The following is a 19807-nucleotide window of genomic DNA, read 5'->3' as shown; positions in this document are numbered from 1 at the left end:
GGATTTCAATTTAAGGCAATTTTGTATTCCGTCTTTACTCAGAGCTTGAAACTCTTTAGCTGCAGCCTTAAATGTTGCGTATACGCAGGATGGGATTCTAAAGGATTTGTGAGTTTTTCAATTTTTCTTTTGTTTTATTTGAGCTTGTACTTGAAATGGAACCCCCTTTTCATCTATTTTCTCCCACTATTTATCATAATTACGTCATAAAGGGGCAGGCGGTTAGTTTATGAAGGACTTGGACTGTTATTTCTAATTAGTGTCACGCGGACTCAGTGCACAAGGTACGGGCTAATTAGGTTTAATCTGTGCCACATACGGAATGGGGACACGTGGGATGCTTACTTGAACAAGGACATGATGTCCTTTGTAAGATCAAAGCAGACAGCTGCCAGTTACCTAACATAACTCAGAATCAGAATCTAAATCAGGATCAGCTGTGAAAGACGCTGTGTGTGTGTGCGCGTGCGTGTGTGGGTGTGACCTTTGACATTGGGGTTGCCTTTTCATCATTCGCCTCCTTTGTCCCTGAGAGTGACATGTTTTGCTGGGGCGACCGCAAAACAGTTCGCTGTTTATTGAGTTGTATGTGACGCACACAAATGGCAGCATAAATCAGTGGCAGTGACTGTGCCACAAAGCGTTGCAACCGGAGCCAGAGTTTGATTTATTGCGGCTGCCATGGCTACAGCATCATGCCACATTCCACATGCCGCATGCCATACAAGCGTGCTGCAAATCAACTCGTTTTTTATTAACAGGGCACTCCAAATAGCTCACATACAAATTGCACTTTTTAAAGTTGGCCAAGTCCAAGCGGAACTTGGCAATTTGCTAGATTGTTTGGGCAACAAGTATTCAAGTGCCTTAAATTATTCTCAACGCTGAACTCATTAACGAGCTAAAGTTTTGCTCTACCTTTCGATAACCTTTGGCCCGAAACTCGGAAAAAAAACCCTTTTGGCTCAACAGTTCGCCAACTCGCTCCGTCTCCGATTTCCATGTTGTTGTTAATAACGATGATGGTTCTCTACAGGTTGGCACGCTCCCTTCCGTTGGGTATCCTTCATGTCATCATAACAACTGGCAACAGTAAGGCAAATAGAAACAAGTGTAACTAAAAGGCGCCGAGCCGCAGCCTTGAAGAGTGAGAGAGTGCGCCTGATGAGCTGCTTTGAGGAGGACCGCAGGAGCACACTTCAATATCTGCAACAATCAACCTAACGACATCATCATAAACATGGGCAAGAGCAAAAACAACAGCAGCAACAACAACAACCTATTGACATTGGAAAGGTTGCCACAAGAGCACAGACAAATTTGCTTTGCTGCCTGTTGTTGACGCAGTCGACGTCGACGTTGACGTTGACGTTGACGTCGCCAACGGCGCCGCCGGTAATTTATACAGCCCGAAACGTAGCTAAAAAAGACCCCACGTAAAAAAAAAAATTAAAAAAAAACTGAAATGTAAATGAGAAAAAAATTAACTAACTAACTGTCGGTCAGCTTTGGCACAAAATGCCAACCAAATCGAAATTGTGAGAATATTTAATGTTTGCATAATTTAGTTAAAATTTAATTTATATTTTCATTTTTAGGCTGGAATTTTTTCATAATAGACTTAATGAAATTAGACATTCAGTCAATTCGACATTTTAGTTAATTAATGATCTAAATATATACAAATTTTAGGCATTGATTGATTGATTGACAGACCAACTGATTCATGAATGATGGCTAGAATATGGAGATTGTGATTTTTGTCAAAAATATAAGCTGGTAGTTTTTGAAAAAAAAACGTTTACGGGCGGAAAATAGAATTGTAAGGGCCGATTAGCTTTCAGTCCATATTCAAAGCCCTAAAAAAAAAAGCAATGTACAGCACGATTTACACATTTTGTCGAATTCACTCGCAAGTTTGCAAGAAACGTGATTTTACATTTAGTGAAATTTGTTGTAAATGGATGTGGAGTGAAAATGCACCAATATAAGTCAATTTTTATGAAAACTAATATTAAGAGTATTTTTGTTAACCTAGATTTATTAATCGATGCGCCGCAATAACCGCGGCCCTGTGGCCAGCTGCGCTTTTCTGTTTCCTTTGGCTGAATTATATTTCATTTTAGTTTGATGCCAATTTATTTTTAGACAGATCCTGTGGGTGTTTTGTTGTGACCACATCATGAAGTGTAATTTCAGTAAAATAAACATAAATAAAACAGATTGAAAGGCAAATAATATTATTAAAACCGAAAGTAAGGGTATGCAAATTGCTATGTAATATGATAGATAGATTTCCCTAATGATGTTATTCAGTATGTTTGTAACTCTCTCAAATTTCCACACGGTATCAGCGCATTGAGGCTCGACCAGGTGGAATACTCCGATTACCAAGAAAACTGGGCAGCATTCGGCCTAGTTGGGCAAGTTTCGAGTCTGCATCCAAATGATATTGTCATTGTTGTTGCTGTTTACATAGAGGGAAAGGCAACAGCTGGGTTAGAAAAAAAAAACACACACACACACACATTCATACAAACGACTCCCTCGCCTAGTTGTCAGTCTGTTAAGCAGTTGGCAGATTCCCCAGCGAATTGCCGCCGGCTGCAGGAAATGCTACATGTTAAGCAAAAGCCGCACATGCCACAAACACACATCATACATGGCAGCACAGAGACACACATACAGATACACACACACATACACACACACATACACACGCACAGGATACCCACACTCACCCAAGCGCTGCTTACATGCTGATTTGATGAGGATAACTTGCAAGTTGGCTTGGATTTGTTAGACAGGCCACGTTGTGGCTTGTTCTTTGCAAATAGATATACTTATATCTATATACTTGTAAATATATATATATAGCATAAATTTCAATTTTAGATTATATGTGCTTAATAAAATATTTGTTCTTATCCTGTTCATGTGGTGGCAACATAAAAGGCCGCACCGAGTACAGTTTCTTATTTTTTCCTTTTACATATTTTATATGTTCGCCTTTTCAGCTTATTTGATGTGCAGATTTATGCGTATATTCTTTTCCCCCAAATGCACACAGACTACATTTGGCATTTTCCCAGAAGATGTGCCCTTCAGAGAACAGCTGAGAAAATCTATGCCAAGGAATTTTTCTACCTGGCCATTCCTTAAGTCAGCTTACCTTGCGGCTGCCCTGTAAGCCACATAGGCTGCCTAAATTGGTCTAATTAACAAATGCCACAGACAGAAAATCCACTAAAAGCCTGTCTGGCGTATGAAAATGCTGCTGTTGTTGTTGCTGACGCCCACATCCGGCAAAATTTATATTTATATTATTTACTTAGCCGTCCGCTTGCCCACTTCAGCAGCTGAAAAGCATTACTTTTCTTCAACTTAAAAGCTTTGCAAATTGTGTTGCCTACTTTTTGGCGAATGATTAGAAGACCTTACTCTCTAATAGATAATTGCTAGCCGAATACAGATATTATTAAAATGACATTTTTAAGCTATTTATTTATCGAACTATGTAGAACTTTATCTCTTTAAGCATGAAAAGATAGGAGTTGAAGGTCGTAATTGCTGCTCTTGGTCAAGGTATATTATTTATATTATTATATTATTTAACGATTGTATACTGATCAAGAATAAGTATTATTTATGAAATCAAAGACGTAGTCTTCCATGCGTTACACATTTCATGACAATATTATAATACCCTGCATAAGCTCTATTTAAGCTAATTGGACTATGCAATATGTAGCAAGGTCTGTTTTCTTATCCCTCACATAAACTTTGCCATTATTTATTCAAATGATATAAGTAACAACATATTGACAAGTCTTCACGCCGTCAAGTCTCGAGTCCGGCCAGCCACAACACATATCGTAACGTCATCGTCTCTATTGTTTTTGGTAAAAATACGTTATATTCATTATCTACCCATGCGGAATGAACTTTACAGATAACACGTCATAGTATTTACTTACGTCATAAATTACTTATGCCGTAACCTTTTTAAAAATGCACAGTTCCAGCTCACACTGTTTGGACTGTTCGTGCATGCAACTATGTCACAATTTAGCCTTTTTTTCTGCGTTAAGGCGATTGCAGACTTGTTCGTATTCTTAAGCTAAGCGTCGACAGCCTGTGCACGAAGTTAAGAAATCGAACTCCCATGTAAAAATATGTACTCTTTTTTTATTTTTGATAAAGCATTGGCTTTCTATTGTTTTAACATATACAACATCCGCGCTTTTACTGGTTAGAAAATTAACTATAATAAATAAATAATTGTAAAATATTATTTACAAATCCTAACAATATTAAAAGTAAAGTCGTACTTTAATAAAGAAATTCTTCTAGATTAAGTGTAATAATGTACTGCTAATATATTTTTCACCTCTATTGTGGTTTTTTCAACTTGTTTCAGTCTGTGGCATTCGCCATGTTGCAGGCACCAATATAAAAGCGCCAGGCTTCTGCTCATCGTCAGCATTTGACGCAGATTATACAAATTTATGCAACAGTGTTGGCACTTTTGCTGGGCTCCAGCTCCCAACTCCCCGAACTCCCCCAACTCCCTGCCAGGCGCTCACGTCTGGGGTTTTGCGTTCATTTTTTATGGCATTGCACAGACTGCTGTTTTTTATGGGAGCTGACGCCATGGCTGTCGCTGTTGCTGCGCACTTCCGGCTCCCCCAGGGCTGGTTGAGTTTTAGGACGGCAAGGGAGTTGCCAGTTGCGAGTGGTTCGCAAAAGTCGACCAACACATGGAACGGCTGCTCGACTGCCCAGAGCAGCATTTGATTTTCAGAATCAAAAAAAAAAAAACGTGGAGAGCTCAAAAACGTATTTGTAAAGTAATTATGGGCTGGCAAATTCCCTATATACCTACACATCAGCAACAGCAGCAAAAGCAGCAACAACAATTTAAATGCACATTTAGCCAGTAATTTAATTTTAACTGCGTTTGCCAAACATGCTAAACTAATTTGAATTTTTTGAATTTTTATTTTAGTGCGCATTTAATTAAGCGTAAACTGCATTGATTTGCATTTATTTATGGCTGACGCCAGGTGCCCCGCGTTAATTGCATTCACATGCCCAGAGATACCAGCTTATGCGAGTAAACACTGCGTATACGCAACAAATCAAATATAACCTCGAGTTGCGCACAGAGCACAAAACGTTTGTCAGAGGAACTTCAAAACTTGCTGCTGCTGAAGACATCAATGCTTAGTCCCTTTGGCAGTTGACTGATTCAAAGTAAGGAGCGAGAAGTCGGGGAAAAAGTGCTTAGTAAGGGGCGTCCGAATAGGAAATTCTCCGAAAGCAGCGCTGTGCATCTGTTAAAAACCTCCTAGATTTTTCTTACATATCTACACACACAGCTATGCATGTGCTTATTCTATCCTTAGCCCCATGACACTATGGGAAATGCTTTTGTAATTTTGTTTCAAGTCAGATTTTCATGAGACTTTCGGGGCGTAAATATGACATCGAAATGTTTGCAAATATCAAAGACCTAGGCTTTTAAGTCCAAAAGTGCGTTTGTGCTTCATATAAATATACAGGATGTGTGTATACTAAAAAATAGTATGTATACCAAAAAGATTTTGTTTCAGTTTCAAATCTGTATAGATTTTGAATTGGTTTCTACATCGATTTTGTCGACTTCTATATAGATTTTTTATTGATTTCTGATTGAGGATTTGAAGACAAAACAAAACGCGGGCGTCAGAAAAAACTACCTTAAACTTTTTCCGTCTTCAGATCTTGTAGCTTTCGCAATTGGAGTATGGCACCCACGGAATCTACTCGGCTCTTGTGGCTACCCAAGAATAGGAGCTGAACCATAATGATACCAGGATCTAAACTCATTTTATACCAGATAAAAGGTCAAAGGCTTGCACTTGAAAATATGCAAGGCGAGTATGGCTTGCGGTAGCTTCAATATTAAAGGGAGACGTACAGGCAGACATTTCACAAACAGTGTATATTCTTGTATTTCCTTTAGGAATGGGTGTATGGCGGGTTGGAGGAGGGAGGCAGTGTGTTCGTGGGGCTCAGCTGCGTTTAAAAGCAAACGAGTTCGTAGCAAAAGGCAGCCCTAAAGGCATTCCAACTTGAGTGGCTGTAAATGCTTGGCGATAGCGTCTAGAGAATTTGCCGCAGAAGTAAAAAGCGAAAATGTGAATTAAATGCAACAAACGAGGCATTTGGACAGCGAGCGAAATTGAAACGTTTAAAACTGGGCAAATAATTGCCATAATGTCAAATTGAGAAATGTTCAGAATAAAGCAATTGAAGCAATTTGGACGCCGTTCACCATTCGCCATTCGCCATTCGCCACTCAGCAGTGTCAAACATTGAAAACTATTTCAACAGTCTATGCGATGGAAATGCGTTCAGCTGCGGCTCTGTAAACAGCACAGCTTAACGACCATTTTGGGAGCGCACACACACACACACACACACACAGACACATACACAAGTTCACACGCATACAAATGACGCCTGACAGCGTTGCCACTTAATTTTTCGTGAAGTTGTCCCCTGGCATTGGCTCATCTAATTGTCTGCAACGCTTTGTTGCTTATTATGAAAGAATGCAAAACCACAAAAATGTATGTTATGTGCGAGCAGGCAGTGGGCGTTGGTAGGGGGCGTGGCATAGCTGATGATGCGCTGCCAGACAGTTTTTAGCAGTGCATCCCCAAAGCAAGCCACGCCACGTCAGCTGTGGCGCCACGAAATATGCCAGAAATATGTTAAAAAACAATTTATGCAAAGCTGCAAATCAGCGGAAAAGAGACAAAGATAAACACGGGAATTAAGACAAAGAGCGGACAGTGACAAGTGCAGAATAATGGAGACATTGTATATCAAAAAAGATAAACTTTAAGTTACTAAAAGCCATTCCGAAACATATTTAACAAAAACAGTCTTTTAGCTAGAGGTTTAAGAAAGTCAATATTTAAATTCAGCAAGTTTTGATAGATACTTGTTTTAAGATTCTAGATCTATGTGATGCATAGAGAAAGATACATATCTATATATTCGTATAAAGTCGATATAACCATGTCTTTTCTATTAGTCCCTCAGTTATAAAGCTGTCATCAGGAAATTTAGTATATATTCTTTTTATTACAGGCGGTATATATTTAGGAATTGGCTGAATCAGACTAGTTGATCATAAAGAGAAACGGTCAAATCTGGAGATCAATCGCTGAGGAATTTTATATCTAAAATTTTGATTTTTTATTGAAAAATTATCTGTCCCTAAGATATTTCGACCAAACTCAGCAGTTACATGCTTCACTTTAAAGGGCATCAAGCCTTAGCGTCCCACCTCTTAATATAAAGTTAAACAAAACTGAATGTATATAAACTAGCCCGGAATTAGAACTCGGTCCCTGAGGCTAGCTTACCTCAGCCAAGGAATGCATGAAAAATAAGTTTTATAATGATGGCACAAAAAAATGCTTGTATCATAAGTTTTAATATATTTTTAAGGGAAGTTTATTCTACATGATTAATAGACCAAGGTCTGTCTTCTATAAAACATATGCCAAACAAGTTGAGTAACTAAGTTTTGCCGATGATAGCGAAATATTTGCCAAACGAACTAATTTTACAAAATTAATTAGATTTTGCACTTTGACGTTAACAAACACGCCGCACGCCATGCCATGCGGATGTATGTGGGTGTGTGTGCGCGCGTATGTGTGTATGTGTTTGGTACAAGTATACGGTTATGTGGCACGCAGCATGATAGTACATGCCACAGCGGGAAACACACATATTTGGCAGTCAAACTTATATGGGACATCGACTCGACATTTTGTGCTAAATGCGTTTGTGTGCGTTTGAGTGTGTGTGTGTGTGTGTGTGTGTGTGTGTTTGTTGCGATATGCCATGTGGTGTTCACACTATCAAAAACCATTTGCGAGCAACACGACCAGGTGCCAGGCTCTGACAAAACAGAAGGATGAATGCCAGCTCCAACTCTAACTCCACTTCCGACAACAACTCCAATGCCAAAGCCCACGTACAAGCCATCCCCCCACCCGTTTTGGCCTAGAAAACTTGGTCTGGCATTGCCAACTGACGCAGCAATTAAAAGCGCAAATAATTTCGACTTGAATCGATTCGTCCCGCTGTCTCGCACGCATTCAAAACCCCAATTCCCGAGCTCGCTGAGCCAATTTTTGGTTGTCGACACACAAAAGCAAAAAATAACCCAAAAAAAAGAAAAATGAAACAAAAAAACTCCACCGGGAGTTGGCCCTGCGTGACATGCTTCCGAAAGTCAGCAGTTAACCAGTTGCCCCAGATGAGCTATGGAAATGTAGGGCACGTAGTCAGCCAATCAACTGTTGTTGGGCTAGGATATTCCCATCAATCTTAAAACTATATGAAAGTGTGATTCAGCTGGGGGATCAGCCGAATATCAAATATACTTATTCTAGCGCTTATAGCCCGGCCGTATCCGTGCCACTTATGATATAAACTCAATGTTCTCAAAAAGCTTTGAAAATGATTTTAAAACTGAGCGGACGGAAAACAAACTACTCTCATACAAATGTTTTCCGCCATTTTATCACTGATGCGAGATGAAATACCCCTCAAATAAATTTGGCCAAAGATCTTCGAAATTGAGTTTAAGGCCGATCGTTTTTCGTTTTTCGTTTTTCCCGATTTAACATGCACCTTCATCACATAGCTCTTACGGTATGGGCTGTGCGTTGATCAGTCAGTCAGTCAGGACAAACAGTTTTATATTAGAGAGAGATTACCAATATAAATTAATGGGTTTGTTATAGTTGTTGTAGATCTCAAAAGGTACTTTATACACAGGAAGAAGTGGTATGGAAAAAGCAGTAAAGGCAAGAAGAGTCGGACCATACATATGTAGATATAGTTGCAGATCATAATATATACTTATATGCAGAAAGTGAAAAAGTCGTGGATACTCACTCAGATACGTTGTTTTCGAAGATCAGCTCGCCGCGCACTTCACCGAAGTGCCGGCCACCAATTGCCGTAACATCCTCGGACCAATAGGGCACAATAACGGTGCCGCGGGCGCCGGAATAGCGCATGACGGCCAGATCATAGACGCCAACAGACTCGGATACCTCGATCAGGGAATCGGCAAAGGCAAAGATGCCCGCATGATCATCGTCCAATATCATGATGGTGGCAATTTGTGGCACTGCAAGATTCACATTTTCGGATGGATTGAACAGGCGTATGTAGAAGCATTCATCCTCCTCAAAGATGTCATCGTCGATGATTTCGATCTTGAAGCGCTGCTCATCGACGCCCGGTGGAAAGGTGAGTGCCCCCTTTTTGCCAACATAATCAGAGCCGGCCGAGGCAGTGCCGTCCTGTGTCTCGAACTCGACCTTGGAGTAGCCGGATATATCGCCGCGTCGGACAACGCGCACCTCGAACTCACCGCAATTCTCCATGACCGTATAATGTCCGGGCTCAAAGTAGATGCGTGTAGGCTCATCGTCATCATCGCTGAATTGATGAAGTTGAGCCTTTACCTGGGTGAGATCGTCGTGTGCACGTTCCTGAATTTTACGCATCAGATTCCCGCTGCCGATGAGTTTGCGTGTGGCCTGGATGCGATAGAAGGCACGTGATTTATTGCCGCGCGATATCATCTGCTCCTGTGCCATCATTTCCAGCTGATCCAGATCAGCATCTGGATATTTCTGTCGCAGCTCCGCCAGCAGCTGTATATACTCCAATCGCGCCTCATTGTACGCATTTGCACTCGAATTAATATTGACCAAACGTTTCGGTTCATCGCCACCCATCTCGACCGAGTCGTGCTCTCCAGCAACGACTGTGCCTCGTTTATTCATCCGATAGTTCTTGTCCATGTATTTGTAGACCAACAAGCGGCGTTCCGCAATGTATGCCCATAGTACCGTCAAGGGGAACATGATGAGCGTGACCAGACCCTCCCAGACCTCAACGATGCCCGGCGAACTGACCGAGAGAATGACCCACAGCCAGACATAGGCTAACACCGATAAGCTGGCCGTCACCATGAACACCCGCAGATGACGTATGCGTCGCGTCTCACCCTTCGGTATCAACACCATGCAGAGGGCAATGATGATAAACAGATTGTAGGCGGCGGAGCCGACAATTGTGCCCGGACCCAGATCGCCGCTCTCAAAATTCTTGGCATAGATTTCGATCACGGAGAGTAGAATCTCTGGGGCGCTCGAGCCGAGCGCCATGAGCGTTAGATTGGCCACAGTTTCGTTCCAGATGCGTACGCGCATCGTTTGCTTCTCACCCTTGGGACCTTTGACGGTCACGTTGCGCTCAATGGAGGTGATAGCCTCTATGGACGCCATGAAGCGATCCGATATGATAGACACGCCCACAAACAAATAGATCATCAGCATAAAGTAGACAAAGCCGCGTATGGCACGATCACCACTTGTGATGGGGCTCTGGGGCATCCACAGAGGCAGCACCAGACCCTCAGAACAGGTCCCGATTTCACTAGCCTCCCTACCTCCTCTAACCTGACTTGTGATGACCTCTTCATCGTCATCGGTGACATCCTCGACAGCGCGCTTTTGCCGACTTCGAATTTGTTCAATGCTGGACTGGAGACTGGTACCATTGAGCGTGGAGTCGGATTCTTGGGACACATCCTGGCGGGATGTGGCCAGTGCAAAGGTATGCCCCTTCACATAGACAAGCAGCAATAATATGGCGCAAGTGGCTACGGATGCGACGGTTTTTCGGATTAACAGCATGGTGGCGAATTCTTATTTTAGGTTTTTCGACTGTCCTTGTTAATCCTTGTGCTTGGAAGAGATTTGTGTGTATTGGCCTTCGTTTTGGAAGCGTTGTGTTTGTGCACAAATATGGATTGCGGTTTATAATGATCGAATCGTCCTGCGAAACGGCATCATCGCAAAAGCACGTTCAACACTTTGTGGCAACACTGGCGCACTCCTGTTCGTACCTGCAGGGCCGAAATTCAAGTAGAATAAACGCATTAGATATTATTAAAAATTACTAAATAGCATTATAACGAAAGAAATACCAGATAATATTCTGCAAAACATCTGCACCTCACGAATAAATTAAATAAATAATAGTTCCTTTGAATTCCAACATATAACATTATTTAACTTTGCCAGATGTGCGAATGGCATCACAAGTCGTTGCCAGAGTTTTTCAGTTTCCTTGTGTTTTTTTTTTCAGCTCTTTTGTATATTTACACGAAACAGAAACTAAACACAAAATTGCGAAATAAACTGAGAGCAAATGAAACTAAACATAGAACATAAACAAAATGCAGCAGTTAAGGAAAAAAACATACAAAGTAAGCAGAGCACGACTACGAGATACTCTATCGCGGCAGTTAGGGTTAAAAAAGAAATAAGCTATATTATTATAATATACATATACTATTATTAATTCGATTGTGATGTCTATGATTATTATTGTTTTAAATATATTTATAATAAAATATATTAAGTTACAATATTATTTTTTAACAACTTCATTTTGCCTGCTTTTTAAGACCCTTTGGCTAAGACACTGAAATTCTAATTGAACCCGTAACCTTAACTAAGGGTACGCCTGTGATTCAATACCTTCATTCCTAGAGCATACTCATAAAAACAATATACTAGAACATATTTATATCTCTCATTATAAATATATTTAGGGTATTGTTCCTAGATTTATTCAGCGACTGTGTTTATTACAGATATGAACGATTTGCTAAACGCTTGATAAACTGATACAACGGACCGGTAAATATGAATGCGATATGAAATCGATAAAATGCATATGTAGACAGTGTCAATAATGGGAATTAAGTGAGTGTGTGTGCGTCGAAGAAGAAGAAGAAGAAGCAACATGGCAAGGCATAACGGTAACTGCAATGGCAAAAACTTGACTGACAAGTGAATCGGACAAAAGTGAGCATTACAAAAAGGCAGCAAGACAGAATGCGAAAGCTTAAAGGAAAAGAGAAAGCGAAACAGAGAGAGAGAGAGAGAGAGAGAGAGACAGAGAGAGAGAGAGGGAGGGAGAGAGCGCGCTTGTGATAGAGGAAGAACAAAAGAGAGCGAGAAGAGAGTGGATGAGATAGTGGGTTATATTAAGATACAATATGCATATGCAGTTCTTCTATGCAGATGAATTGTTGCGAACGTATGTACATAATATAATTTATAAATATATAAATAAATAAAAATAAATAATTATGTATATGTATACATAGAAATATTTAATCTTAATAGGTAATAAATCTACAAGCAAATTCCAAAAGAACTTGAAACATTACGGCAAAATGTAGTCGAATTCTTCGATAGCGCGAAAAAAAAAATTTAAAAGTATTTTAATATTTATATGTACATATTTCGGTCAAAATGTTAACAAATTATTTTTATTCTTTGTATATGCCGAAATTTAAACAGAGCCCCAGCAAAGCGACAACTATTTATTTATAAATATTTATTCTCGTCAAGGGAGAAGAAACAAATTTACACGACAAATTAATTATGTTATAAACCTGATTTATTTGTCTGGCATAGTTCGTATCCAAAACTGATATGCTGCACAGTATCTGTTGCAGGGGCAAAGATAATCATTGACGCTTGCATTAATTTAGCAATTACAACGGCAAAATGTGCCAAGAGCTGCTACGGAATGGGATGGGGAGGCGGGGGGGAACATAGTATGCCAGACAGTCAGATAGACCCGCACGGGGCGCAGAGATACGTATGCCAATACACACACACAAGCACAAGCACAGGCACACACACACACACACACACACACACACTTACATACACTCACATAGTTGCTAAAGGCAAGTGCTCAGTTTTTCCACCCGTTTTTCATTTCAGCAGCAAATTGCATTTAACCGTTATTGAAAATTTCGTGCACGTCTAGCGAGAAGAGAATTGCGAAATTAATTGAAAGTCTTTCGAACAGACTCGGTTTGTTATTATTCAGATTATGCGTGCTATATGTACATACATATGTACTGATTTGTCTTTTTATATAATATTTATGGCCACTGTGCGTAGTGTCTGAATATATATTTAAATATAGCACATTGGCTCAAGGCTCAAGAGGCACCACGCACGGGTCTCGGTATCGGGGTCTGACAGCTTATAAGCGCTTCATTACGTTACGTTAGCTGGCACTTACGTTGCGCTTACGTTGTTTGGACTACGTCGGACTACGCGACCCGTTCACTGTTTGTATTGGCCAAACTTGAGTTGGGCAAACATTTCGGCTGGCTCGCCAAACAATTGTTGAATTTCGGGCTGTTTTCTATTTGGATTTTACTTGACTGGGGGGCCCCTAGGTTATGTGGGTACGCGTTCTGCCGACCACTCGAGGCACTGAATTCATCTGCTCTCGCGTTCACGTTCGGCAGCCAATGCACAACTAATTCGCTAACCCGCCGCCTGTCACCTGGCCGCCACGCGTTGTCCCAAGCTCTCATAATTATTTCAGTGCCCTACACTAATTTGCTCGAGCTTATAGGTTTATCAAGGGACATTTTACGTTCAGACTGATGTTGGGGTAAAACAGTTAAAAATATAATCAAAAATTATCAGCTTAAGACACAACTCAGCTTGAGAAAAACAAAATATCTCTTCATAAAATATCAGAACGAGGTTTTCAAAAAACTTAAATAAAGTTGTAGTGGTAAGGTTTTGTCTGTACAGCTTATATCGTTGGTATGAAAACTCTTCAATAAAATGAATTCTCAGGTCTTTAAAATTCACAAGTTGTTATGACTTGTGCTTAGTTATCTTATTTGGAATCTGTAGGGTATTGACAGTCTTATACATGTTGTGTTTTCCTATTCCACCACAATTATTAACCTATGTCTTTGTCTGTCAAAATATTCGCTGTTATTTTAGCTGCGCGCCGTTTCACTTAGTTTGCTTTGCTCGCAGCTCCTTGCCCACCATCTCGCTCGCTCTCTTGCGCTCTCTGTCTTGCACTCTCTCACTCTTTCTCTATTTAATGCTCGTTCGTTGTTCTGTTTTTCCCTTGGATTTGTTTAGCATTACATTTTGTTTATTATTGCTGCTTGTCTCTCTCTCTCTGTCTCTCTCTTTCGCTCACTGCGTCTCTCCTTCCTTCCCTCTCTCTCTCTCACTGTCTCTCTCTCTGTCTCTCGAAAAACATTAAACAGCGGGTAAAAATTCGGTTGAAAATGTACAAAATTTGTTTTGTGGCACCTTTGGTCAACTAGTTCTGACAAATTGCTATTTCAGTGTGTTCAGCAGGCGTTCCGTGTCTTTAATCTCAAGCACTAAAGATAGCACACTACTAAGAGTTTAGCTCTTCTGCGCCCGTCAAATAGTTGGCTCAGCTATTTATACCCTGTACCCAATGAAAATGGATAAAAATGGATAGATGGCTAGATTGGTTTTGTGCAAATGTTAGTAACAGGCACAAGTAGTCTTCGCAAGTCCAATATTTTTCGAAGAGCCAATTCAATCGATTTGCTATCGATATTTCAGCCTATATATAGCACCGATAATTATCGATTTATAGACGTAGGTAGCATAGCTCATATGGGTTAATACTTTGCTTTTTGACTACCTTCCATCGTTTTCTACACACAGAAATTACAAAAATCTCTATTTTAAACTTGTGTCCGAGTGTACGTCTATTCAGCGTCGTATAGGGCATCGCCTAGTCGGTCACATCTGACTAGAGCACTCTTACTTGCTTTCTTTAACAATTTTATTATGCTTGCCACCCAGCTGTGCAACATGCTTGCAAATGCGTTTTTTTTTCTTTCTGCCTACCCTTCAGATATTTTTAGACAGATCTATGCGAGTGCATGCATACGCACACACACACACACACACACACACATATGCATATAAATATATATGCACACTCATGTGCGACTGCAACTGCCACTAGGTGCGAATGCAATGTTTGATCTATGCAGAAATACATATTTTATACTCACTCAACTATTGTCTGTGCTTAAGGACAGTGGATTGCGGACTGTGGCTGTGGGTTTCTGTCTTGACTTTGGCACTAGTTGGTTGTGCTTGGACGGAGACCTCTTTGTGTATATTACGTGTATAAATTTGGAACGCACTTTGTGCCACTCAGTTGCCAATAACCGAGTCCTACCTGAATGATTTACAGCCTGGAAGCGACGCGTTTGAGTTTAAAGTTCGCAATACTATGAATAATTCATGAGTTGTTGATTCATTCACTGCCCCCTACGCTCTGTCCCTGTCCTTCCCTGTGCTGCTGCTTGCTCGGCCACCCAACCACTCTGTCTTTTTCACTTTCTCTCTTTCCCTCTCTTTTTGTCTTTCAAAGTCATATCTCGACTTCTTCACGGCGGCTGCTAAATACCGTCATTTCTGTTTTTTTTGGTAGGCAAGCTAAGCGCCGCCAGCTTACCTTCTGGGGGAACTGTTCCGCTTGAAGCAGCTCCTAATCCTGGTTTGTGTGTGCCCAATCGAAGTAGATTCTCAATTTTTCCTTTAACTTTATTTATGTGAAGTTTAACTCAAAACTATCCACAACAAACGAATCTATCATATCGCGTACCATTTGGCTCACTGCCCAACGCCTTATTCATAACTCTACCTCTTTGACACCTGCTGATATCAGTGTATATGTATATAAAATGTATATGACATTGTATATCGATATTTATATATATATACCTCGTGTGTGTGTGTTTAATGACGTACGAAAATTCACTGCAGAGACTTGACTGTTCGATTATATTATTTGCGATAAGTTGAGACAACTTGAAACCATATTAATTTCATATCAATATGACAAGCCAATTGATATAGTGAATGGGGTTGTTTTATAAGATTATTACATAAACAGGCACTTAAAAACAGTTCAAAATAGAGTTAAGCACGTGTCATCTTTTCTTGTGTGACACAAAGGCAAACAAATATCGTGCGTAGTCGTGCTTTATTCACATATTTTAGGCGTGAATAGTATAAAAATCGAAAATACATAATAAATATAATAATAATGATAGTAATATTAATAGTTTGTATATTATAGTCTCTGTGTGTTTTGTAAAACTATATTTAGTGTTCGTGTCGTTTTCGACAAAGCTTGCACGCGCTCATCTCTAGCTAAACACAGATTTAAGTGATAAGCAATCGGTGCAAGTGTCATCACTAGCTTGAATTCGAAAGCGACCCTGGTTTATTAATACCGTTATCTATAAAGCGTCATCGTATTTTTTTTGGTGTACAACAAATTTATAGTAAATCAGTAATATTTATATAGAATTAAATCCAAGGAAGATATGGTCTATCTATAAAGATACTGCCAAATCTAGCATGCAGTATACTAAATAATACATCAATTTGGTCAACGTTTTAGCTATTTTTAGCCAAATGATAAGGCCAGAGATAATAACGGTAAAGATCTGGCACAGGTGATAACGCGCACATAGACATTATTTACACAAGCTTCGTTACAATCAGAAGTAAATTGTTGATATTAAATGTTGTAATTAAAACCATAAATAAATGATTAATACGTGAGGCAGAAGCTACGACTAATATTTATGTATGTACATTATTTCTATTGAAATCGTAATCAATGTCGCTTCGAACTTAAAATTTGGAAAATACTTTTTGGAGATATTTTGCCATAGATACTGACCCATATCTATAGTACTTGAGTGCAGTTCGTACTTTGTTTAGATTAGTTCCTAAAAGTCGAATGAAATGAATAAAAATGTCTAAGAAATAAAAGAAATATTGTGTTGATTAAAGTTGGACATTACACAAAACTAGAGTGTCCAGTCTTTTCGCGCGAGTCCCGATGAAATGTGCTTCATGCTACTTCCCGACTTGAATCGCGAAATACAAAGGAGAATATAGGCTGCAACTATATACTATGACTATCTGCTTGCTAAATAGTTTAGAATTGATGACTTTATATGAGAAAGAGAATTCTTTTACAGACGACCAGAGGACCAGAGGATGCAATGCATAGTTAGTTGAAAAAAATTGAAGCGATTAAGGTCTATAATTAAGACTTAGTCTAGTAGGGATAGATAAGTTTAATTGGCTAGTTAATCCAGAAGAGGCTATTTCACCAGTAATTAACGTATGTATTAATATTAATTTATTACATGTTAATTGGCAGACAAATATACTACTCAAAAAGTAAAAGTTAATATAGGAATAATATTAAAAGTACTGTATTAAATTCTTAGATTTTTCCTTCTGTACTTATGAAGACAGCAGAGCATGTTTACAAGTTAGTCATAGATTCTATCTCTAAGCCCAACTACCTTTACTTTTCTGATATTTATTTGCTTCTTCCCTTTTGAATATTTATGAAAATCAACTTCTAACTAAATTTTTGCTTTGTCATATCACATATATATGTAAATAGCCCGCTGTGCATTCCACTCCCTTAGCACTCCTTAATTATTAACTAGCTAACAGCTTTGTGTTGGTATTTTGTTAATTTAATCAAACTGTTTAGCTGAACACACACACACAACACGAGCTCCCACCTGTGCTTCTGCTCACGTGTTGTTATTTTGTGGCTGCTTTTAAGCAAGCCACAAGGCAAAGCCGTGGCCCTTTTTTTTTTATTTTGCATTAGCAATTAGACTAAATAATTGATTGGGCGTCACTTTGGCAACGAGAACATTAGAAACCTAACTGGCTGGGGCCCAAATCATTTTTAAGTCGGTTCCATGCCTGAAAGTGTGTTTGAGTGCGATTCAAATATTTATCATACGCCACGTTGACCGCACAGTTGGCCTAATTGTGTTGAGACTTGTGAAAGTAATCGCAAAAGGTGTGCGCATATATAAAGCAGACACTGTCAATTGGTTTTAAGTAAAGGCTGCCACAGCTGTGAGCAGACACACACACGCACGCACACTCAGATAACATCATATCTGAGCGAACAATCCGAGTGCTTATATCAATTCCATTTTCTTACTGCCTTGCTCTGTCCCTTGCCTAATACCCAGCAGATGGGCGCACAAGTGGGTGTATCGAGACGTCTGCTAAATGCATTTCAGATGAACATTTTCAAGCTCCTTGTAGCTCTTTTAGAGAGTCACTTCTAGATAAGAGCATTATAGTCGCTCTGATGATGCATCTAATCTGATTACTAGTATCAAGTTTTATGCAAATACATATGTTTTTCCTGATCTACTGACTGCAATGCTGTTTGATAATTACAGCGAAGTCGGAACCTTTAAAGCTAAGCGCCTAAATGAACTTTGAACTTGACATTTGCTTGCGAAAACCTTTAGCTGATGACGAACTTGGCTCGAGTAACGTCGGGTAATAACTGACAGTTAAACTATGCTTTGAGATACAATTTTGGTCTATTGCAGGGCGTCTAGCTAGTCGGTCAGTTGCTTCTGCTGAAATTGTGATTATTTTATGTTGTGAAAGCCGTCAAGCTCTATAGCACTGGCAGCAGGAGGCAGCCTGCTAGCTCGACTCGGGTCCTTGCTGGTTACTAGATGAAATGGTTAATACTAGGCAGAAGTTAGGCGAAGAGGAAGAGTAGCAGCTGGTAGGCAGCAGCTTTGGCAACAGTTGCTGCTGTCAGCGCATTTTCCTGTTGCCGTTGTTGCTGCTGTTCGCTTTTATTTATTGGCGACATTTTTAGAGTTGTTGCTGCCGCTGTTGTTGTTGCTTTTGTTGTTGTTGGGCTACAACAACTTTGATGACGGTCGTTATGAAAGTCGTCGATTTGGAATGCCTCCGACTCGTCCTTTTCTTCTCTACCACCCCCTAACGCCCGGCTACCTCACGTGAGTCTTAGCTTAGATGGATAACGTTACTGTTGACAGTTGAATGCGTACATAGGATACCCTCTCTCTTGTCAACCCTGACTGCCAATCACAGAGGTATTTGCGTTGTATTTCTTTTAAATTTTCACGCCTGTTTATGCTCCTGTCAGAGCTAAACTGTTTATTATTTAACAATATCTTGCTTGTGGCAACGTGTGTGTGTGTGTGTGTGTGTGTGTGTGTGTGTGTCGGCTCTTATTTATTTATAACTGTACTTCGCACCATTTTAAGCACTCGCACACTCACACACAAGCACAGGAAGCGCTCGCAAATGGCAGCTACAAATTTTAATAGTTGGTGCAGACAAAGGCTTACAAAACTGCCTCAAGATGCGGCAGCTGCGGGCGACACACACACATACGTGTGTGTGTGTGTGTGTGTGTGCCTGGCGTGTTGTGTATAGTAGTTGCCCCAGGGGCGCCAGCACGGAAACAGGTCTTTAAGCAGCCGCCGCCTGAAAAGTATGCAACACATTTTCAACGCCAACATTCGCGGGCTTTTGTTCGTGCAAGCAGCGTGTGTGTGTGTGTGTGTGTGTGTCAGTGTTTTGTTGTGCGGGCTGTGAATTGTGTGTATGTCATTAACACTGGTTATCAGCAACATAAACTGTTGCCTTACCCATTGTGCTGACACTTTCTTAACAATAATTGCATTTGACACAATAGCTGGAAAACTGACATGAATGATTGTGGTGCCTCGATTCTTTTTGTAGCAAGCTGCTTAATTGAAATAAAATATTGGTGACTTCATTAGTTACATTACAACGCACTATTACGCCGGGTAATATGGCACGGCCAGGACAACGCTTATCTCATGTCAATCGGATTCTGTGTGTCCCATCTGTAGTCCCTCATGGCCAACGGCGACAGCATTGACATTGATTTGATTTTCATCGGGCTGCGAGCAGCGATAAAATGTCAGCAAATGGAAAATGCAGCGTTTCCAATA

The 19807-nt window shown here is 40.1% G+C and overlaps 1 protein-coding gene across 14 annotated transcripts in view; it reads right to left on the bottom strand.

The window, feature by feature from the left end:
- Positions 1 to 19807, bottom strand: part of Calx (sodium/calcium exchanger 3) — a 52175-nt gene that overhangs the window by 22736 nt on the left and 9632 nt on the right. For 5 of the 14 annotated variants that reach the window (XM_032433887.2, XM_032433894.2, XM_070207123.1 and 2 more), the window contains exons 1-2: positions 13207 to 13454; positions 8971 to 10999 (exon numbers count right to left, since the gene is read on the bottom strand). In XM_032433887.2, the coding sequence (XP_032289778.1) occupies positions 8971 to 10787 (1817 nt within the window). In that variant the 5' untranslated portion in view covers positions 10788 to 10999; positions 13207 to 13454. Of the gene's footprint in view, positions 1 to 8970; positions 11000 to 11080; positions 11097 to 12849; positions 12942 to 13206; positions 13455 to 15450; positions 15600 to 19807 lie in introns of those variants that run through there. The other 9 variants (XM_015170543.3, XM_015170544.3, XM_002055965.4 and 6 more) reach the window with 6 other exon arrangements.

The sequence above is a fragment of the Drosophila virilis genome, chromosome 2 (assembly GCF_030788295.1).
Source record: "Drosophila virilis strain 15010-1051.87 chromosome 2, Dvir_AGI_RSII-ME, whole genome shotgun sequence".
Taxonomy (NCBI): Eukaryota; Metazoa; Arthropoda; class Insecta; order Diptera; family Drosophilidae; genus Drosophila; species Drosophila virilis.
The sequence above is the reverse complement of the archived record's forward strand: the minus strand, read 5'-3'. Positions and strand labels throughout refer to the sequence as shown.